At 49.5% G+C, this 22,929-nt stretch overlaps 1 protein-coding gene across 6 annotated transcripts in view; it reads right to left on the reverse strand.

Moving 5' to 3' along the window:
* IGDCC4 (immunoglobulin superfamily DCC subclass member 4) overlaps window positions 1-14,659 on the reverse strand; it is a 37,478-nt gene extending 22,819 nt beyond the window's left edge. For 2 of the 6 annotated variants that reach the window (XM_088797305.1, XM_088797307.1), the window contains exons 1-3: window positions 14,388-14,657; window positions 4,773-5,123; window positions 3,794-3,935 (exon numbers count right to left, since the gene is read on the reverse strand). In XM_088797305.1, the coding sequence (XP_088653431.1) occupies window positions 3,794-3,935; window positions 4,773-5,123; window positions 14,388-14,457 (563 nt within the window). In that variant the 5' untranslated portion in view covers window positions 14,458-14,657. Of the gene's footprint in view, window positions 1-3,793; window positions 3,936-4,772; window positions 5,124-14,387 lie in introns of all 6 variants that reach the window. The other 4 variants (XM_088797306.1, XM_088797308.1, XM_088797304.1 and 1 more) reach the window with 4 other exon arrangements.
* Between the last annotated feature and the right edge of the window lie 8,270 nt (window positions 14,660-22,929).

Consider the following 22,929-nt stretch of genomic DNA (forward strand, 5'->3'; position numbering starts at 1 on the left):
TTTCTCTGGGAGTAAGATTACTGGGGACTCTTATTTGTTGTGTTTTTAAAAAATGTTTTTTACGGTGAATGTTTATTAGTTTGGAAATAAAAAACTTTGAAAAATTTAAGTTGAAAAAAGCATGTGCCCTTGTACACTGTTTTGTAATTCCGGGCTCTAACCTACAAGCAGCTGTGGCATAGTGGAAAGAATTGGCTCCAACATATGTGATTTTAGCAAGTGACATTACATGTCTGGGCCTCAGGTTCTCAACTGAAAAATGGGTTAAATAATTCCTGTTCTGCCTACTTCACAACCCTGGCCCTTTTAATGTTTTATGAGCTCATATTAGATAATGGACATAAACACTATCTGTGAATTGAAAACTCTAAACACATGTTTACAATGGTATAAACTGCACACATATTTAAAAAGTCAGGGATGAGAACACTCAATATGGTAATAGCTGTCTGTGTTCAGTTGGTAGGTATCTTTTCTTTCCCTTTAAGTTAGTATATTTTATCATTTAAAATTTAATTCAAATTTCAAATAAAACAAAATAGCTATGTATGAATGAAAAGCAACCTCTATCCAAAAGGAAGGCATCATTTTCTTTCCAAGCCGGAGCTCGAGCGTGCTGCCCCCACCCCACAAAAAGTCACTGGACCCAGAGATTCAAGCATGCAGAAGAAATGATACAGCTGCTCTGAATTTCTTGAGAGCCAAGGAGCCCATACCTAAGTCCTTCAGAGATCCCCCTGGAGAAAAGGGACACTAGCTGAGGGTCACACCAGGTTGACAGATGCTATGGACACTGGGAGATGGGTAGGTAGCAACCTGCACTAGGGAGCCCACGGTATTTCAGCCCATGAGGGCCGTGTTTTTAATGTGTGAGTGAATGGTGATAACAAAATGATTTCAAGTGGATCCAGGCACATGTTTCTGATTCCAGTGGTTATGAATTTATTTTTATGGCCACATTCTATTTATGGTACGTGTTGCTGGTTTTCCATTTTACTGTAGTGAGATAACGTTCCTTTTTAGTATATGTTAAGTTACAAAAGAGAGAGTTGATGTAAATAAATGTATTAACTGATTGTATAACTGTAGTTGGGATGGCCGAAATTATAACGGGGGTTTGTGAAGGCCTGGGATTTGGGCAACTTTGCTCTCATTGATGACTGTTTCCCATGGAAGAAAAAATTATCCCCTACCATTAGAAATGAGTATAAGTACCAGGGAATTGCCTTAGGGGCTAGTCTTCACCATCAGTTTCAAAAACATGCACAGATACCCTGACAGAGTGTGTTTATTAACTGCACATGTGCACACCCTACAGCAAGGCATATGGTCTCCTTCAAACCACTGGGCTGAGTTTATGAATAGCATATTTGTACGTATACTATATCTGGGCATGTGTAAAAATACATACCTTGGGCATAATCAAGTTGCTGTTTTAGACATTTCTTTATTCCCCCCACACAATGTGCTGGGACATGTGAGCCCAGCTTATTTATAGACGAGGATCACTTTTCAGAGAACTTGGGGGCAAACACTCCCAGGGCTCAGGAACTGGCAGCTCCAGACTCCTGGGAGAGGCCTGTGGCTTCATGGAATGATGCCTGCACTAGATGTTGGGAGGCGAGGCTGGGACCCCACTGTTTGCTGAGAAACTGTGGGGAAGTAACTCCTCTGCCCTGAGCCACGGTCGGACCACCCGATGTCTAAGCCCACCTGCAGGAGGAACTTCTCCAGACGCTGTGGATGCCCCACCCCACCCACCACATCCCGAGAGGCTTGTGTGTCATCCATGCCAGAGTTCTGGTACCCAATATTCCCGGTACCAGCTGTGTGACCTGGGCCCAGGTACTTCTGTCTCTGATCTTCAGCTCCCTCATTTCACAACCCAGGTAACACTCTCTGCCCATAGCCATATGCATAGACCCGGAAGGATGCTCATTGTGTGTTACACGAGGAAAAGTAAAAGTTGCAATGCAATCTCATTTTTGTTTTGAAAAAAAGGTGATTGAGCAAAAAACCCAGCATGTACAATAGAATCCAAGTTTTTTAAAGAGAATATTTATAAATATATAGGGGAAACGACCAGAGGACAGACATCAAAACTAACAGTGGCTTTCCATGGGTGACAAGATGAGTAATTTTTGTTCATTCTTATTTATACGAATTTGAAAAATGCACCTTCTAGAAATATAAAAAGAGGCAAATATGAAAAATAAGAAACACCTACCTGGAAGGATGATATGGGAATGATAAAAACATAGTTCTCATGAAGTGGTGCCTGTTGTGATTTTTAACACGGGGAGATTTTTCTGCTCTCTGCCAGGAGTAGGCTCTTTGCCCAGAAACTCCCAGGAAGCACCCACTGAACAGCAGGGGGAAGCCCCACATGTGGACGGTGTAGAACTTCAAATGTCAGTGCTGGGAAAGCAGGGTCAGCATTCCCATGGTCCACTCCCTGGAATGTACATTCACAGGATGCTGCGAGAGGGGCTCTGGGCAAATGAGTCTAGGAAGTGTTTGGTTAAACAAGTTAGACAGGTTTTCCATACAGGACTTCTCAGGGCCTTGTCCCCCCCAAGAGGGAGATTTATAGGCCGTAACCTATAAACCAGACCTTATTTGACTACAGAATACTTTTTTTTTTTCCAAAAAGCATCTTTAGGGACTAACGTTCAAAAAAGAACACACTTTGGGAAGCCATAATCTAATCCAATCCTTTCATCTTCTTCCCCTTTAATGATATAGATGGGGAGATGAGGCTGTGAGAAGGCACTTGCTGAGGACAGATCACCAAAGTCAATAGGGTCGCTTACATCTTGACCTCTCGTCCTTCTTCCTCCCTCACAACTGTTACAGGGATGTGTCCTATAGCTTCTCTGCCTGTAAGTTCCTCCTACACTTTCACCTCTACCTAAACACAGGCTCGAGACAGGATACTCCCAGGACAGGGAGATGTGGAGACCAGTGTTTCTGAGCCCAAGGAAGCCCACCTCCACCAGGAGAGAACGAGCTGGTAATTACAGCTAGAGAGATACAGGGCGGGCACTGTAGGGCGGCTGGGAAAGGCAGGCAGAGCCACATTTCCAAAGATGTAAGACTCCCTGGCGGGACAACCAAGTCATGAGACCAACTCAGAGACCACAGAGGCAGATGAGCCTTGCGCTTCCTGGCCCTGCTGTAAGTACCCCCGGGCCTACCCAGGAGGCCACGTGAGGGATCAGGCCCTTGCTCTAGCCTCTGCTTCTCTTCTGCCTTAGAAACTCGTCCCTGGCGTTGCTCCATCTGCCCATTGCCTTCACGGGGAGAGAGGAGAGAGACACAGGAAGGACCTCCACAACCCATTTATCAGAAGCCACACTCCACTGGATGGAACTGAGCGGAAGAGAAGTTATGCATCCAGAGTAGAAACTCCAGAAGAACCTTGCAAAAGAGAGTACCTTTCCAGCAGCCTCAGAGCCCTGAACGAACAACAAACATTTTGCCAATGACTCACAGCGTGGCCTTGGATAAAACACAGGTCCTCTCAATAAAGCAAGTGGTTGAACTAGCAATGCTCTGAAGGACCCGAACACCACTCCCTACCTAGCTCCACAGCTTGGGGGGTGGCTTTCCTTCCCCGGTGCAAAAACTTCTGGCCCAGTTTCTCTTGGGGACACGAAATGAGCTGAGAATCAGGCGATGGTTGGCTCCTAAGTCAGTTTCAGCAAATGGAGTCATCTTGAGTCTAAGAATCCCCAAACCCTCCCGGGCCTGCCCATGGCAACCCACTCTCCACTCCCCACAGGGCACTCACCGAGGCTCCTCAGGCACTGTCACCTGGTCCTTCTCCCAAGTAATGACGGGCGCTGGCAGCCCTTCAATGTGGCACTCAAATCGAGCTGTCCCATTCTCCTCCACTGTCTGAGACTCCGGGTGCAGAGAGAAGCCTGAGAGAGCTGGGGATGAGCACAGTGACACACAGGCAGGGACAGGAGAGGGGCAGGGGAAAGACCGCAACAAGCAGGGAGGAAGGGGGGAGGGGAGGGGAGGGGGAGGGGGGGAGAGAGAGAGAGAGAGAGAAAGAGAGAGAGAGGGAGAAGGAGGAGGAGGAGGAGGAGGAGGAGGAGGAGAGGAAGGGGGGAGGAGGAGGGCAGGGGGAAGAGGGGGAGAGGAGGAGAGGAGAGGAGAGGAACATAAGCAAAGCAAATTCAGACCAATGGAGACACAGTTGGAGAGAGGCCACCAGAGGATAAGAAGTAGTGATTACTGGTCAGATGTCAGATGCCACGGGCAGAATGAATCCCAAAGTCACCCAACCCGACATCAGCATCACGGTCAGACTACAATAGGATGCACATTTTTTTCTGGCCTTAACATTATTGCATGGTGATCTGTGCCTCCTGAGAGCCTCTCAAGGGATGAGCTGGACAATGGGGCTTGACTCTACACACTCCACCTGCTGTGGGGCGGGGAGCTCCCCGGGGAAGCACCCACCTTTGTGCCCCTGACACTCTTAGAAGCATTGCTGGCCGGCTTCCCGGAGGAGAGTACAACTTTAGACTCTCAAACTCAAAGGGAAAGAAAAGGAAGAAGAACAGAGGAATGGAGAAGTGGGACTAATGAACAGTGAGGCAGACAATACCAGGGAGAGACCCACTGAGTAGGACGGGCGGCAAGGAAAAAGGGAGTGGGCTCAAGAGATAGGCCTTTGTGCAGGTAACTAACCAGGACCACACTTCCCACACCCCAGGCCCCCTGGGTCTCAGCTCAGCCCCCCAGATGCCAGCACTTACTGGCGAGCTTGACCACTGCAGCCTGGCTGGCTAGCACTCCAAGGGGGCCATGAGCCAGGCAGGAATAGCTGCCCTCGATGACAGCTGAGGCCTCGGGGGCCGCCTCCTCACTGCCATCAGATGCTCGTGGCTGGGACAGCCACAGGGAGCCATTGGGCAGCAGGCGCAGGTGGTCGTGCTCCAGCAGGGCACCTCCGTCTTTGCTCCACGTGATGCTGGTAGGGGGTCCAACAGCAGCAGCCCCGAGACTACAGCCCAGCACAGCGGCCCGCGCAGGGCCCAGGATCACTTCCAGTGGCCCCCTTCCACAGCTCAGCTCCACGGTTGTCGCCTGGGGCAACGGCAGCTCCCCTGCATAGACAAAGGGGCACCAGGGCCATTGGTGTGTGCCCTCCCATCTCCCACAGTCCCCAGCTCCTGACACCCACCTAGGGGCTGGGGCAAATGGTGGAGAAAGCGGTCTCGTGGAAACACCTGGCTCTGTCCCTTTACTAACTGTGACCTTGCAAATTACTGTACTTCTCTGTGCCCATCTTCCCAGCTGCTCTGTGTCCTCACCTACTAAAATACACAGTGCTCAGCAATCTAATTCATAATAGACAAAAAAGTGGAAACCACTCAGATGCCCATGACCTGATGAATGGATAAATGCGTTACTCAGCCGTCAAAAGGAATGAAGAACTGACACAAGCTACAACGTGGCTGAACCTTGAAAACATTATGCTACATGAAAGAAGCCAGTCACAAAATGCCACATATTGCATGACCTCATTTCTATGAAATGTCCGGAATAGGCAAATCCATAGAGACAGGAAGTAGATTAATGGTTGCCAGGAACTGGGGAGAGGGAAGAATGAGGAGTGATGGGTAAGGGATATGAGGTTTCTTTCTGAAATGATGAAAATGTTCTAGGATTAGATAGTGGTGGTGATTGCACAACCTTGTGACTATACTAAAAACCACTGATTTGTACACTTTAAATGATGAATTTTATGGTATGTGTATTATATCTCAATAAAAACAGACATAGTCATTCCTTCCTCGTCGGGCCACTGGGAGCACTGAGTGAGATGATGTGTGGAAAAGGGGTGAGCGCAGCACAGCTCCTGACCTGGCACAGAGCTGGGGCTCAGGAACGCCATTCCGTCCCCTGGAGCCTTACACATCACGTTGACCACTACTACCCTCCCCAGTTCTGCCCCACTGGCTGGAGGAGCTAAGCACGCTGTCCTGCAGCTCATTTCCCCAAGGCCATGCAGCCAGCCAGAGCCAGATCCGTCCCCTGACCAAGCTAGCCATCTTTTCTGTCCAGACACCCCGGCAGATCCTGCAGCTCCAGCACTGTCCTTGCCCCAAAGGGAAGAGTAGGGGAAAATAGAGGAAGGAAATGCTATCCCAGGGTCAAAACAAAAGCACACGAAGGCCAATGTTTATTATTTTAACCAACATTTCAGCATCGCCCAGGAACCATTACTCAGAGAGAAATGGTTGGTTCTCCCAGTTGTTTCACCTGGAAGGTTGACCTGTGGCCTCCCTGTCCCATAACAAACCTCAGTGACCCCAGGTCTCTTCTTATCTTTTGGCTCCACTTCTTCCTTCAAAGCAGAATGACGTGTCTGAGAAGGAACCAGGGACAACGGCCCACGCTTATTACAGGCAGGTCTGGGCTGATAGAGCCGCATGGGGCGTGGAGAAAGAACAATGCCTAGGGGTCAGGGGTCCTCGGTTCCAGACCTGGCTCTGTCACAGTCTTGCTGTGTGGCCTTGGGCCAGTTACTTCTCCTTCTCACCCTTAGTTTACTCAAGGGTAGCAGGTGATGTCTGAGAGTCTATGATGTTAGGATTATTCAATGAACTGGACAGACCTATTGATGAAGGAACACAGAACATCACCTAGACACACAAATCGTAGACACAACGTCCCACACCTGAACAAATGCACCCCAGTCTCTGCCGCACTCGTTGAAACCTGGACACATATATGCCCACACTTAGAACCTGTCCCAGGCTTCCCTCCCACCCCCCTCGAAGAAGAACAAGACTGAGGAGAGAAGAGAAATCTGGACTAGCTGAGATAAGGAGGCCAGGAGAGAAGCCAGGCCTCTGATGCTGCAGTGTGATGGATGGACAGACAGACGGGGCCTGAACCAGGCATCTGCCTTTCTTAATGCATCACAAAGCCTCCACTGGCACCTCCAGTGACACAACTGGGATCAGCATTACCAGTGAGTGCAGGGAGGAGAAGGCAGCCCTTGCTTTCATCCAGTTTCCATTCTAATTGGTGAAACCAAATTGGCATTCATATCATTGAAGGCTATTTGCTGTGGTGGAAAGAGCATTTGACCTTGGCACAGAAGATCAAGGTTCTAATCTTGCTCTTCTACCTATCAGCTGCGTGACAAGCCACTTAACCTCTCTGGGCCTACAGACCTCTGTAAAATGAAGATAATACCACCAGGCCTGTGAAGATTAAAAATGATGATGTATGAGTTCTGACAATTAAGTTCGCGAACTCATCTAGAAAAAGTGCCACACACCTCATTGCTGAATATCACTACGGTCACCTTTGAAGTCCTCCCCTTGGGAAGCTATGCACCAATGCCAGCTCCTACTCAAGCCTTCAAAGTAATTTTGGAACTCTTTTTGTGGAATGACCATCAGAGCTGTCGTCGTACAACACTTGACGTCCTGAATGTCATCAAAATATCTTTCAATATTTCCTTTACCTTCAGGTAAAGAAAGAAGTCATTGGGGGCCAGATCAGGGAGTAGGGAGGGTGTTCCAATACAGTTATTTGTTTACTGGCTAAAAACTCCCTCACAGACAGTGCCGTGTGAGCTGGTGCATTGTCGTGATGCAAGAGCCATGAATTGTTGGCGAAAAGTTCAGGTCGTCTAACTTTTTCATGTAGCCTTTCCTGCACTTCCAAACAGTAAACTTGGTAAGCTGTTTGTCCAGTTGGTACAAATTCATAATAAACAATCCCTCTGATATCAAAAAAAGATTAGCAACAGCATCGCAACACGTTTGCGAACTTAATTGTCGGACCTCGTAGGTCAGGGCTCCAGCCCAGAGCCCGGTGGGCATCGATCACGGAACAGGAGCTCACTCTTTAAAGCCACTGTAAGGGGCTGTACAAATGCTAATTTCTGTTCTTAACATCCAGTCCTTTCTATCTCTGAGGCCCTAGATTCTAGGATTCAAACTCAGGCAAGCCTGGGCTCTCAGCCCAGTGGCTTCCAATTGCCCCATTCCAGCCGCTGAGCAGTCGGTTTGAGTTTCAGGGGAGAAAAGCCCCACATGACACAAATCCCTGAGCCCTCCGGCAGCCTCCCCACCCCCAAAGCATGTCTGAGGCTTGGAAAATCCCCTGCCGCGCTGAACAAACAATGTGAACAGTTGGGGCCCGAGCAGCTGCTGGGTATGTCAGCAGCCTGGGCTCTGGAGGGCAGGACGGCAGCCAGAGGGGCCGGGTGGCTGGCTGGGGAGGCCAGCGGAGGCTCCGATTCCCTGCTGAATATTCATGGATCAGCAGATGTCTGGCTTCCTCCACCTCTGAGGAGCCCAGCACCCAACGAGGCAGAACTGGGAAACCAAGGGATATACATGCAGAGTGAACCGGGGACCTTTCAGAGAGTACAAGGCTGTGCCTAGAGCCCAAGCTGGTCCATGTGGATGGAAATGTCTGTGAAGGCTGAGATTCCTCACTTTATAAGTGGGGAAACTGAGGCCCAGGAAGAGGGCCTCAGCTCTCTGGGAAACAGTTGCTCCTGAAAAAGACATTTTTCTCTGCCTCAGTGCCCAACCCAACTTCTACTGCCCAGGAAGCTCAGCTCAGGCACCAGTCCCTGCCTTCCTCAGGTGAAGCTTTTCCCGAGTCTCACATCACAGAGCCAGTTGGAATTCCGTCCTTCTTTATGCCTAGACGGACAGTGGGACGCGGTGGGACAAGCCTTGACCTGGTGTCAGAGTGCTGGGTTCATCATTTGTTGTATGACCTTGGGTCCACGACATTCCTCCTTTCAGCCTCAGTTTCCACAGTCTTAAAGTGAAGTCTCCACATTTCTTATTTTCACCAACATTCTCCCATCGGCAGAGGGGAGCATACTTAGGAGGCTCGCTGACTGCCTGAAATGGTTTTATTTGAAAACTTTGGCACATTTTGCATTCTGCTCCATTAAACAGCAATGTTTGTTTTAATACAAATGTGGTTCCTACTCCACCAAATCTTTTCGTAAAAGCGATGCTCTGGTGAGTGGGCGTTGTTTGTCCAGTGGCTTTGCGGCCACCGCTTTCCTGCTAACCCCCGAGTCCACTGCCATGGCTGACCCCCGAAGCCCCTCCCTTGAGCATTTCACAGCCGTCCCTCCCAGGCCTGGGGTAGACACACAGTGGACACTTGCTGCCCCACAGCTTTCTGCCTCGAGGGAGCCTCCCTCTTCCACAGCCCTTCTGAGTCTCCTCGGTCAGACCCTGCCAGAGACACAGAGCTTCTATGCCATCTCACAATCTCTTTTTTTTTCTGACAGATTATTTTACCCACCAACAGGATAAATTAGATTTTAGGAGGCCAATTAGAACCCAGACAGAAAGGAGATTCACTGCTGAGCCCCAGGGCCAGCTCAATGCGGTTTCATGAGATTAATGGGGCCTGGCCAGAGCCAGGGTTCCATTTTTCAGGGAACTCTCAGGAAAGAGGCAGGTGGGGGGAGGGGAACAAAGCTGAGATGCCTCCTTCACTAAACGAAGAACTTGCCACGAACATCAATGCCTTGTCACTTCTGAATTTCAGGGCCCAACAGATTTACAACTTGTTTTCAGTGCAGGGGTAATTCTCCATGACCCCATCACCACTTTCTTTTCCCGGGAGACACAAGTCAGTTTTTTCCAGAAACCTCCCTCCTCACTCCCCTGCCTTGGCCACCTCCCTTGCCACACACTAAGCTCCTCCCACTAACAGCTGGAAGGAGAGCTTGGGATGGTTGCCTGAATGAGACACAGGGAAAGTCGGAGCACCCACTTCAGCGACTTGACAGCAAAGTCACACTCAGCTGCCTCCCTCCTGTTCCCTGTGATCCTCTGTCCCCACCAGATCAAACCACTTCCAGTTTTCTGAAAGCACATTGTTGTTCCATGCTTTGCTCATGCTGCTCCCTCTCCCTACAATAGCTGTGCCATCCAGGGTCTGATTTAGATGCTTCTCTTTTTTCTACCCTTTAGGACCCTGGGCACCTAGGTCATTGCAGTTATTACTCTAGATGTTTTATTTGCTTTTCTCCCCAATTAGGCACCAAGTTTGGGATGATGTCCTAACCAGCTTTCTAAATCCCCAGTACCTAAAAGAGTGCCTGGCACATAGTAGGTGCTCAATAAATTGAACGGATGAGTGAACACGTGGAAACACTCAGAAAGATACAATACAGAGCCCCTCATGCTTTTCCAAGCCTCAATTTCCTTATCTGTAAAAAATTATAGGAACTCCTTTCCGTGTTGAAGATGATGTGAATAATATTTGTGGAACCTGCCTAACATCCCATGTAGCACCTAGTAGACACCCTAATGCTTAAAGGGCACAGAGACAGAATCGCAATCTCACACTGAAACTCTCTATGGGTATTTAAACGTTACCAGGACTGGGGAGCTCACTACCTCACCTGTTCTTTGTATGATTAAAAATATCATCCTCCTGCACCTACCTTTTTCTCCCTGTATGATCCACTCACTTGCCAGAGCTCTGTCCTACGAACTATATGACAAGGTAATGGGCCCCTTATCGAACCACCCAGAAATCTTGGCTCTGTACTAGCTTGCACCTGAGAGAGGGCTTATTGAGCCCCTGTCTCCCTGACCCCAGTGACCCCACAGCCCCTCCAAACCAAAGGATGCCTCAGCCTCAGCCTCAGCCTCAGCATTGAGGCAGTAGTAGCTGGCAGCCCAGCAAACCCAGAAGACAAAGATTCCATTTCTCTCCGTGTCAGGCCCAGAACATCCTGTCTCTGGTTTTCCTCCCCCGGCAGCTCTCATCACCCACCTCTGACCAGGCTGGGGCTGGGGTCCTCACCTATCAGAGCTGCTCTTACTCCTCTCTCCCCCACCCCAGGGAGCTGGGAGCCCCCAGGCAGGCCTGGCAATGACATCTGTTCTACATCTGGAATTCTGTGTCAAGTCTGGTTGCTGTACCTCAGAAACACTGGAGGCTGAACAGGAGGTAGTGGGTAGGGATGAGTAGAGGAGGGTGGATTCCAGAGACCAGACGCACAAACTGAGGCGGTGGGGGGAGGGAGGGCGGGGGGGGGGGGGGCAAGCCTAAAGTTGATAACTTCTCATATGAGGGGGAGGGGGTGCAGAGAGACTGAACTTGGGTACCAACTCCTGGGAAAGTGTCTGCTCCAAGAGCTGGGAGACTGGTTTCAGCCCCAACTCAGTCCCGATCCATGTAACTTTGAAGTTACTCAGTTTTCTCACCTGCAAAATGGGTTCGTGCTAAAATTATTTCTAAATTCCCTTTAGTTTTTACATTCGATGATGCTTTAATTGTGAGATTGCTTAACTTGAAAGAGGTCTGTACCTTCAGGAGAAAAGGAAATGCTGATTTACACATGTGTGATTAACTGGGCCTCAAAAGTACATCCAGGATCAATGAAGGTTTGGATAACTTCTGGATAAGATTCACTATTAAGAGAAACTATGTTTGACCTGGTTCCTAACCTCTTGATGGGGTCTGAGAGGAACCACCCCAATACCCCAACTGCCTGAGATTGGCCTCTGAGATGTCAGGCTGAGAAAGGGCGGGGAGGGGGCAGTTTCTGGATGAGGAGAAAGCAGCTTTCATGTTCTTAAAGGGCTCCTATTTCTGACCACTAGCTTCCCCACCCCCAAATTCTGATTGGAAAGGAGAGCCCCACTTCTTGCATGCTGTGAAAACAGATCACTCAGCATTCCAGCATCCCAGAAAAGATTCCCATTCCTCTAAAACATCTCCCCAGTTCCCAATCCCTGATTCAAGAGAAGTGTCGGAGGATGAGAGGCGGTCACTGTCCTCATCCCAGCATCCCCTCTCGTTCTGCCATATTGAGGTTGCGGAAGTGTTTATTATTATGTTTGACTTCCCTCTCCCTCACCCCTTACAAACTCAATCTATCCTCAAGTCCTACTCATTCTACTTCCCAAATATCTCTAGAATCCAGCTTCTCTGGCCACCCCAACTGCCACTGTTCTAGCTGCCACCATCCCCTCTTGTGGATGACAACAACAGCCTCCCAAGAAGCTGGGGCTTCCTGCTTCAGCCCTGCCCAATCGATTCTCCACACTGGCTGGAGTGAGCTGATGCAAAGCTGATCTGAAAACCCGCCAAGGGCTCAGAAACCTTCATGAGCTGGGTCCAGGCCCAACTCGCCTTCTTCCTTGACATTTCACGGCCTCTGTCCCATCTCTCTCCAGTCTGCCCCACGCTCACCCCTTGGGCTCTAAACTCCAGTCGGATTTAGCTTCATTCAATGGTCTAAACTAAGTTACCTCTGAGTGTTTGCACATGCTGTTCTCTCTGGTAAGCTTTCCCTATCATCACTATCTTTCTACAGGGTGAACTCAAGCTCTGCATTGAACTCCATTATTCATTGCTTCCGGAAGGAAGACTTTCCTTTACCTTTCCAGAGTAGCTGTCAGTCTTCCCCCACCAGACTGGAAGCTTTGCACTAGGGACCAGGTCTGCCTTCTTATTTACTATATTCCAGGCACCAGGCATGTGCTAGCCAAAAAAGGGGTGGGGGGGGCACTCAGTAAATATTTGTTGAATGAATGAATGAATGAATGAAAGACTCAGTTCGGATCAAGGTGGCTAGTCAGAACTCTATAGGAGCGTTCCCAGGCCTGCTGAGCTTTCCACAGCAAAGGGTCTGGGACTGAGGGCCGGTAGAGTAGTTGCTTTAGCCAAGCACACTGCTGCCAAGGGAGCCCCAGCTGCCTCTGTGCGCCTGCTTTGTGCACTCCAGAGCAGACAGAGGCCAGGTCTCCCAGGCAAAATGAGCCCCTTGCGGGAGGCCCCACCAGTATGCATAATACTCCAAAGCACTTCCCAGCCCTGGTCCCCCTTTGTTGGGTGACCCTGAGCTTGTTCCTGGAGTTTTTGGAAAAGCAGAAGATGGTGAGCACAGCTATTCCCAAATGCCCTGCAGGAGACAGATGCCTATCAAGCACATCCCTGCCCTCTTCACCTGACAAACGACCCCCCACACCCCGCTGGGCCAACCGCCTAGACCCTGCCCTCAGGTGGCCTCCAGCCAGGTCCGCAGTCAGACTAGAAAGGGGCGTGTCTTTGTAGCAAGAGAAGGGGTCCCAACAGTTCCCCGCATTTTCCCACCCGCTGTTTGGGTTTCCTGAAGATGGGCTTGGGCTTGGGGCGGGCAGGGCAAAGGCTCCTCCTCCCGCCCCCCCTCCGCCATCCCTGCTCCCTCCCACGTGGCCTGGCTGAGTCTTTCTGGAAAGCCGCAGCAGCTGGAGAGAAATCCCCCTCCCCACCCCCACCTTCACGTCCCTCCCTGACTCGCCCAGGACACATCGTCAGCTCTCCTCTCCGCAGAGAAGGCACTGGGCGAACAAAGCGGGTAGCCCACCCCCTCCCCAGCCCACCTACCTTTCCCATGGGCCACCCCAAACGCACCCAAGACAGAAAGCGGGAGGGCTAGGGGCACAAGAAGGAGCCCTAATCTTAGAGGCTCGGGACTCCGTCTCCCGAGGACAACTCTGACTCTTCCCCTCACCAAGCACTGAGGTGTATGGGGGTTTGGAAGAGGCTTTGCGGACCTCGTCCACGCTTCCCTGATCTGCCCCTGGGGGGTGGGGCAGGAGTGACACGCGTCCCATGCCGAGAGCGAGTGTTGGATGCGTCCACGAAAGCAACTGGTTTCCTGCGCCCTCCCCCAGCCCAGTCGGGGCCAGGGGTTTGGGGAGCAACGCTCCTTCACACACACAACGGCCCGGGGACCACACCTACTGGGCAAAGTTGAGTGTTTTACCACCACTAACCCTGCTCAATCCGAAATTTCCTGCTCTGTCCCCCCACCACGGGCAAGGACACTTCCCAAAAGCCAAGGCCAAATATTAGCTCAGCCCCATAAACACAGTTACACACGGCCTCGACACAAATGGAGGTGCAGACACACACCCCCACAGCCCTCCTCTTTCACACACACGATCAACCCAGAGACACGCGCGGGCAAGGCAGAGCCCGTCCCGTGCAAGCCACCAACACCGCAGCCACGGTTCAGCGATGCTACGCCGCGACCGTGCCACGCACTGCGGACACGTACGCCCGCAGCAGCCCCCTCCCCAACCTCTGCACGCGCGCACGCACACACACACACTCACTCCCGACTCCGCAAATCAAGGACACACACCCCTTGCGGACAAATAAGAGCCGCAAACGCCCCCGACTGCAGCTCGCGGACCCCCAAGCGCGGGCATCACACGGACCAGGACATCAGCCCGCGCCCCACGGCCCCCGCACTCGCTCGGGACCCGGGATACACGCCAGTCCCACAGCCCCGCGCAGTCCCGGGCGCGGGCGCAGCCACACACCGCAGCCGCTCCCGCCACGGCCGCGGCGCCCGCCCTTACCGCGCGCGGCCAGCAGGCAGAAGGTCAGCGCGATGAGCCCGCCGCGGCGGCCAGCGTCTACGCGCGCCATGGGGCCGGGGCCGGGCCGCCGCTGCCGCCGCCGCCGCCCAGCTCCTCGGCCGCCGCCGCCGCCGGGGGAGGGCGCGCCGGGCGTCAGTGGCCCGGGGAGGCGCGGCGCCGCGGGCGGGGGCGCGGCCTCGGGGGCCCGGGCCCGAGCGGGGGCCGGCGCGGGGGCCGGGGCTGCTGCCGCCTCGCCCGCCCCTCCATCGCCATCTTGGGCGAGCAGCCGAGGCGGGGGTGTTAGCGCGTGCGGCAGTCCAGGCCCCACCGGGGACCCCGGGCCAGGGCACCGTGATCCTGCATCGCGCTGGGCTCTACTTTGCTTGGGTCTGCGCCCCGGTGCCTCACCCTCTCCGGGTCGCTCTGGGCCCCGGTTGGGCCGCTTGTTTCTAGGTGTATTTGTCTCAGTCTCCCTGTTTCTGAATCCACGGGTCTCTCTTTTCCCTGCCCATGCCTCAGGGTCTCCTCCATTTCGGTTCCAGGCTGAGTGGAGGCAGAGTCAAGCCTCGATCTCTGTCCTGATGGCCCCGTCTTGTCTTCGAAGCCCAGTCCATTCCAGTGGAGGTCCTGTACTTAGCTTCTCCACAGGCTGCACCAACAGACCCACCGAGGACATGACAGTTTTCCACTCGCATATCCTTTGCCATTCCACTCAGAGGGCTTCTCCTGGCTTCCCTTCCCTGATCATGCAATAACCAATCCAGGCAGGGCGTTTAGTCTACCCCACGCACTTCCACACTGCAACCCTGGGAGAGACAAGGAAGGTTCGATTGCTTCCATTTTACACACAGGGAAACTGAGGCTGGAGGAGGTGAAGACTTGCTTAAGGACATGAGGCCAGGGAGCGGCAGACGCAGGACCAGAACCCCGGTTTTCTGACTCTAGGAGGTCATTTCCCACTCATTCGTCAACTGTGCCTTCTCTGTCCTAGCCAGACTAGTTGCTTCAGTATTCCACAAATATTTCTTGTTTTAAAGACAGGGATTCAATCTTCAGACTACAGCTGGGAGAGGAGTACAGATTAAATGACCTATTTAAGGTCCATCCCAAAACCAAGACGCCATGGATCTTTATTCCCTGCGTCTCCAGCATTCCCATGACTTTTGTCTCTACCTGGTAGGTGCCTTACCCATCTGTTGCTAGTTAACCCTTAATAATGACCTGTACTTTGCAGCTCTAACGGGATCTGGCACTTATGCATTAGTTGCCAGGCCCATTAGCAGTATTTGACTTAGCTGATCACTTCCGCTTGCTTCTCTTAGTGATGCCATCTGATCATCAAGGCTTTAAGTGACATCTTTAGACTGAAGATGCCCAAATTTATACTTCCAGGCTGGACCATCTCCCGTGAACCCCTGACTTATCTAGCTACCTGCTCAACATTTTCATTGGCTAATAGGTGTCTCAAATTTAATATGTCCAAAATTGAGCTCTGATGGTCCCTGTTAAAACTGCTCCTCCCATAGTGTTCTCCATTTCAGTTCCTAGCAGTTCCATCCTTCCTGTTACTCAGGTCAAAACCGTTGGAGTCATCCTTGACCCTTCACTTTCACATCCTTCACGCTCCACCTTCCTTCCCCCTACCACCTTGATGCAAACACCATCACTTCTCACCTGTGTTGTTGCAGCAGCCTCCTCAGGCCTCTCCGTGTTTCTGCCTGTGTCCCCCTTTAGTCTTCTCTCAATACAGCATCAGGAGTGATTCTGTTAAAATGTGAATGAGATCATTTCAATTTGCTGCTCAAACCCAGCACAGCCTCCTAGCTCAGAACAAAAGCAGAAGTCCTTACAATGATGAGAAGTCCGGTCTGATCTGGAGGCCTGTTTTACCTCTCTGACCTCATCTCCCACACCATCCCCTTTGCTCACCACCTCTCCAGCCACACTAGCCTTCTGGCTGTAACTTGATCATGACCAGCCCCCTCCCTCTTGCCTCCAGACCTTTGTCCGGCTAGTGCAAGTCTGGAACTCTGTCCTCCCACTCCTGCCGTCCTCACAACGTCTCCCAGTCTCCCTATCGCCCTTCTTTCTAACATGCTCTACATTTTACTCATTTTATTTATAGTCTGCCCCTCCCCCCACTAGAATGTGGGCTTCATGAGGACAGGGACTTTTGTCTGTTAGGTTCCCTGCTGAATTCTAAGCAGCTAGACCGGTATCTGGCACTTTGTAGGTGCCAAGGGCCAGGGTAAAAGATACAAATCACTGCCCACAGGGACAATAGTGTCCTAAGTGGCATGGGGGGTGGCAGGGAGGATGGGAGCAAGAGGACGGACTAACTGTGGGTGTGGTGGGGGGTGTCAAGGAAGAAGGCTTCACAGAACTTTTGATTGTTGTAGATGTTTGATCTGGGTCTTGACAATTTAAGGAGCATAGAATGGACAGGGGTGGAGGGAAGAAACGCCCTCTGCTGAGGTCCTGTGGTGTGAAAGACAGGACGTGTTCTGGCCATGGCAGAGCCAATAATTAACTGTACAGATATTCATGGGCCACTTGTGATGGGCACTGGGAACACAGTGGTGAACGTGACGGTTCTTGCCTGTGTGGCACTTGGCCTAATGAGGGAGACAGAGACATAAACAGGCAACTGTAATACTGTGTGATACAGGCTTTGGTGGGAAACAGGGAGGAGGGGCACCCTGGCCAGACTTAGGGGGAAGCAGGGAAGGCTTCTGGAGAAAACAAATACCTGAACCCAGTGTAAGCAGAATGGAAGAGGTGTGAACTGGGCAGGAGGACAGGGGTGGGAGAGGAAACCAAACAGAGAAGCTGGGGCCAAATAGGGAAGGCCTTGTATGTTGCCCAGAAGGCAGTTGATGATTTGGCTGTCAATTGAATGAATAAATGTACAAACAAGGTGTTTGTAATGCAGGTTCTCAGCTCCCGCTCCCCACATAAGAACGCAGGATATGGTGAGGCCAAAAAGGAGCACCCACGGAGCCATAGGTAGGGGAGTCATACCACTATATTCTCGCTGGCTGCTGGGTTGGAGACACAGGAAGCAGGAGCCACACGATCCATAGTCTGCCATCTGCTTCTCTACTAACAAACCCCCATGCCATCGTAGCCATGGCAGATATATTAGTGGCTAATGGCTGACTAGTTAGAGCTGATGGCCATCTACTGCCTGAGCCAGCACCTTTCCACGTGTGAGGCCGAAAGCCTGGAAACTGCTGTTTGGGACTCTGTCCCCACAGTGTTGCCATATAAAGAGGGTTGCTAATTCCCCAAGCCACACACAAAAATCCAATTCATTTCTCTGTATTCCTATCTCAGCATACAGGTGGGGAATAGGTGTGAGGTGTGACAGGCTCAGGCCAACCCAATCCAGTGTAATGAATAAGAGCCATGGTTCTCATCCTGCCTCTGTTACTGATTTGTTGTGTGTCTTTGGGCAACTTTTTTCTCTTCCTGGGCCTCAGCTTCATCAGTGAGAAAAATAAGAGGGCTGGAATATGACGCCTATTTCTAACTAGGAGTTCCAAAGAGTTCATACTCTTAAAAGTGGATGTGGCACTTGTCTTAATTTCTTTCTTTTAAAATCAATTAGTTATAACATTCTATTATTTTCCCCTTTCAGATGGTACCATGGAATGCCTCCACGTGCGTATGGAGGATTCTTGCGTGGAGGGCGTGGAGGGCTGATGAACACGCTCAGGTGAGTATCATTTGCCACTGTCATGGCTTTTACCATTAAACAGCTTAAATTGTTTTCCATCTTAGTTATTTATGTTTAAATTATAGCCATGTTGGACCGTGAGAAATATATGACAGGAAGTATGAGGAGCACTGATGGCTAAACTACAAAAACCTGATGCTGAAGAGAAAGTGATAATTTTACAAATTTGCCTCAAGTTGATCATCATTGGGAAAGAATGTTATAGTCTTCTAATCAAAAGTCATTAGTCTCTATTGTCAATATTTAAAAAAAAATAAAAGCTAGTGATAATTCAGTCTTATTTGTTTTTTTGTTTACTAGAAAGGCAGACCAATTATATCTACAATGTTATTTGTGGAGAAGTACTTCCCAATAGATAAAAAAAACTTTTATTTCACATTTCAGAAATAAAATGAACACATTTTAAAGGTTGTTTTTTAAAATTTTATTTTATTGTAGCACAAAATGCAATCCTATCATGAAAACAGTTTTTGTCTATTTTTTTTTTTCTTAAGATTTTATTGGGGAAGGGGAACAGGACTTTATTGGGGAACAGTGTGTACTTCCAGGACTTTTTTCCAAGTCAAGTTGTTGTCCTTTCAGTCTTAGTTGTGGAGGGCGCAGCTCAGCTCCAGGTCCAGTTGCTGTTGCTAGTTGCAGGGGACGCAGCCCACCATCCCTTGCGGGACTCGAGGAATTGAACTGGCAACCTTGTGGTTGAGAGCCCACTGGCCCATGTGGGAATCGAACCGGCAGCCTTCGGAGTTAGGAGCATGGAGCTCTAACTGCTTGAGCCATTGGGCTGGCCCTATCTATTTTTTATCCTGTGGTTAAATTTCGATGTATCTTTGGTCCCCAGATATAGTTTTTTTGTGGTTTTGGACAAATCATGTTTGTCTGCTTTTTTGTAATTAATTTAAAATCAGTACACATCACTTCTTCCATGGGAAAGAGGTTTTTTTTAAATTGTCAATTTAATTAAATATGTTAAAATTGCCTTCAATTAGTAATATATTGTTACAAGTTTTTTTTTCTTAAAATAACTTCTTTGACACAGTTCTAAGACAGAAATAACACCTTGGGGACAGGTCAAAGCAGGGGTCGAGAGACCGGGAAAGGGCTGGAGGACTGTAGTTTCCAGTGGTTTGACCAGATGAATGGGATGTTGTTGAACAAAGGTAGTGGGAGTGGGGGCGGGGGGGGGGGTGCAGTGAGACAGGAGATGGAAGATAAATCACTTTTTTAAAATGTTGAGTGTGAGGTGCCTGCATGGTATCCAAGTGAAAATGTTAATGTACCAGAAACGGCTTTAATCTGAGCAGAGAGATCAGAACCGGAAAAATTATTTTGTGAGGTGGTACGTCCCCTATCAGAACATCTAATACACTTTATTATACTATTTTTAATGAAATGGTTTGGCTCTACTGCTAGACAGTAAGTTCGTTGCGGCAGGGGGAGGTGTGTCTTGCTCACTCTGGCTTTCCTTGCATCTAGCACTGTGCACAGCAGGGGTGTCCAAACTGCGGCCCACGGGCCAACTGCGGTCTGCAATCCATTTTTAATTGGCCCGCAGCAAATTCCAAAAATATATTTAGTTTACTTAAATAAACCAGGTGAAGCAATACGTACTTCACCTCGAGTGAGTGGCCCGGCTGTTGGTGTCTTTTACCGCATATGGCCCTTTGTGAAAAACATTGAAAAAAGTTTGGACACCCCTGGTGCACAGCAGATGGTAAGATACCAATGCATGTTTTTTAGATGAACGGTTAAAAAAAGTTACTCTTTTATCATATGTCATGCAAAAATGATGAAAGATTTAAATCACTAAGGGAGTTCTCAAGGTAAAGAACTTACTATGAAAGGGGTTTGAGCATCAAAAAATGTTGGGAAGCACTTGCCTGAGTAATCTCTAAAAATCTCGGTAGGCTCTGTGACTCTAAATCAAGAATTTATGGCCCACTTGCTCTGTATGACCAGCAATGGGGGGCTGTGGCATTCACACCATTCTAGAATAGATAGTGGAATCCACCACGGTGTGGTTTAAAAATATGTGTACAAGTTCTTTGACACTCCTTACTTCAACAAATAAAGTCTACTTCCTCTGCTTTTGAATACAGGCTGGACTTCGTGACTCATTTCTAAAGGATAGAATGTGGTGGTGGTGAGACTTCTGCGGTTTGTCATACAAGAAGATACAGCTCTCACCTGACTTTCTCTGGGGGACATGCATCTTTGGAGCCCCGAACCACCCTGGAAGGAATCCGGCCACTGTGAAGCTGCAGTACTGGGGAGACCATGTGGGGGGATCACATGGAGATAGAGACGTGGCTGGAGCCCCAGCTGTCCCAACTCAGGAGCCAAATGTGTCAGAGCCCCTTCGCAGTGTCCAGCCCAGCCACTGTCTGACTGCAGCCTCATAGGAGACCCTGAGCCCCGCTAACCCCGGCACTGTGACAGATGGTGGCAGTAACAAATGGTGGTGGTTGTTTTACACCACTATGTGTGGGGTGGTTTGTTATATAGTACTAGGTAACTAGAACAACTGCTGGAGTCTTTACTGGGGGTTGGGTTCACTATTAGAACCACTTACTACCTCCGCCATTCATCCCCCTTTAAGAAGATACAAAAGGTAGATATGTTTATCCTCACCCTTCGGATTCAAAACTATCTCCCACACTGGGCCTTGGCTCAAACCCTCTGAGCCAGGGGGATGGATCTCCTCATACTCTGGGATGCCTTTCCACGCCTTTCTGATCATCAAATTGCTAAACGATTTGTGGAATTATGGAATATTTATATTTTTTTCTTTATGCTTTTCTATGCTTTTTTCAAATTATCTATAGTGAATACGTATTACTTTTGTAATTAGAAATAGTAAATATAACGTAGAGAGGAAAAAATACATACAGTCTTCCGTTTGGGATGATGAAACATTTCTGGAAATCATGGTGATGGTTGCACAAGAGTGTGACTGTACTTAATGCCACTGAACCATACACTTAAAATGGCTAAAATGGTACATTTTATGTTATGTATATTTTACCACAAGAAAAACAACATATACAATCCCTTAAACCTCAAGTCCCAGCTCCCTTCAAGGTATCATCCAGTCCTCACTCATCTGTCGGGACCGCTCAGTAGCCACTGGATTATTTGTGCCTCGTACTGCCGTTTCTTCACTTCTGTAATTCATATGTCTCAGTCTTGTAGCTCAGATAACACTAGAAGCTCCTTGAGGGCAGAAACTGGCATTCTACAGGTGGTCACGCCTGTAGTGCCCTCACAAGGCAATTGCCTAGAAAGCAGAACACATCTCCTGAAGAATCAACATTACAAACGATGGCTATGTTCTCATCCTAGGCAATCAAAACCGACTGAACTCATTAAATATCTGAAATGTTGTAAATCAGCAATAAAAATATATCGCAGTAAAACATTAGAAATTAAACAAAACAGAAAAATCAGTGGAAAGGTTGACAAGTTTGAGATTGAATTAATAAATACATTTACACTAAAAAAAGATAATTATTAACTAGGTAAAACAGAAAGTTCTGAAGAATGAAAATGATTCAAAGTTTATTACATGACATCATCTCTGAATACATTTACATAATCATACTGATGTAAACACGGAATATTGGTCTAAGTAAAATTATAATAGAACTATATTAAAAAGATGGTGGAGGTGGGAAGTGTGTGTGTTGGTTAGAAATGAAAGGGAAAACAGCTAAATTTTAGGGGCAGCTGGATGGCTCAGTTGGTTAAAGCACGAACTCTGAACAACAGGGTTGCCAGTTCAATTCCCTCATGGGATGGTGGGCTGTGCCCCCTGCAACTAAGATTGAGAGGATGGCGACTGGACTTGGAGCTGAGCCGCGCCCTCCACAACTAGATTGAAGGTCAACGACTTGGAGCTGATGGGCACTATAGAAACACACTGTTCCCCAACTAAAAACAAAAAAAGCTAAATGTTAATCTTTCATAATGGGTTGCCACTAGATAATGCATAAAAAAATCACAGGAAAACATTATATAAACATGTTATTTAGAGATTTGTTTTAGAACTTGACTCCTTAAGCTATGTGCCTGTGTAACCATAATAAATTAAAACTAAAAGAAACCAACCCAACCAACCGTGATACAGGTTTGTATTGCTCACGTGGATGCCCCCCGGGCCTGCACTGTCCTTCCTCCTGAGCTCTCTGGGCACACACTGTTCCATGTGCCCAGCTCCCATCAGCGTTTTGCTGTGTCCAACAGCCAGCTCCTGGCAGGAACCAATGCTCTGCAACACGCACCTCTTCTCCAGGCCAGCCTGCCCAGCAAGCCTGGGATGCAAATGGCTCCTTCCGGGTCCCCCTGGGTGAGGGCCCCTGTACGTACACCCAGCATTGTGAGTTGTGAGCTCTCTCTCGGTCTCTGGATGCTCTGCTCACAGCTGGGCACAGTGGTCATGGCAGGATGGGCACACCACCTTCAGTAGAACTGAAAGGTGATGCAGGTCACACTGCCCACCTCTCTTTGGAAGCTGCAAGCCCTCCTGCTGACTGTGTCCTCCCAGGGCCCTTGCGGGCCAGGGTCCTCCCCTAGGCCTGCCCTACCCAACAGCCTTCTTCCGACTCACTTTCCCCATCAAAGTATGTCGAAACCCATGGCCTGACCCCCCCTCTGGCCTCACAGACAAACGAAGCCAGTGCAGGTGAAGCAAGTAGAAGGGGTGGGTAGGCAGACACACAACCCCTTGGCTCCTGTTATTCAAGGCCCTTCCTACCCCATCCCTAGCAATCCCACCTTTTCCTATGATTTTCCCCAGCCCTACAACAG

This window comes from Rhinolophus sinicus, chromosome 3 (assembly GCF_057876585.1).
Source record: "Rhinolophus sinicus isolate RSI-liver-muscle chromosome 3, RSI-T2T, whole genome shotgun sequence".
Classification (NCBI taxonomy): domain Eukaryota; kingdom Metazoa; phylum Chordata; class Mammalia; order Chiroptera; family Rhinolophidae; genus Rhinolophus; species Rhinolophus sinicus.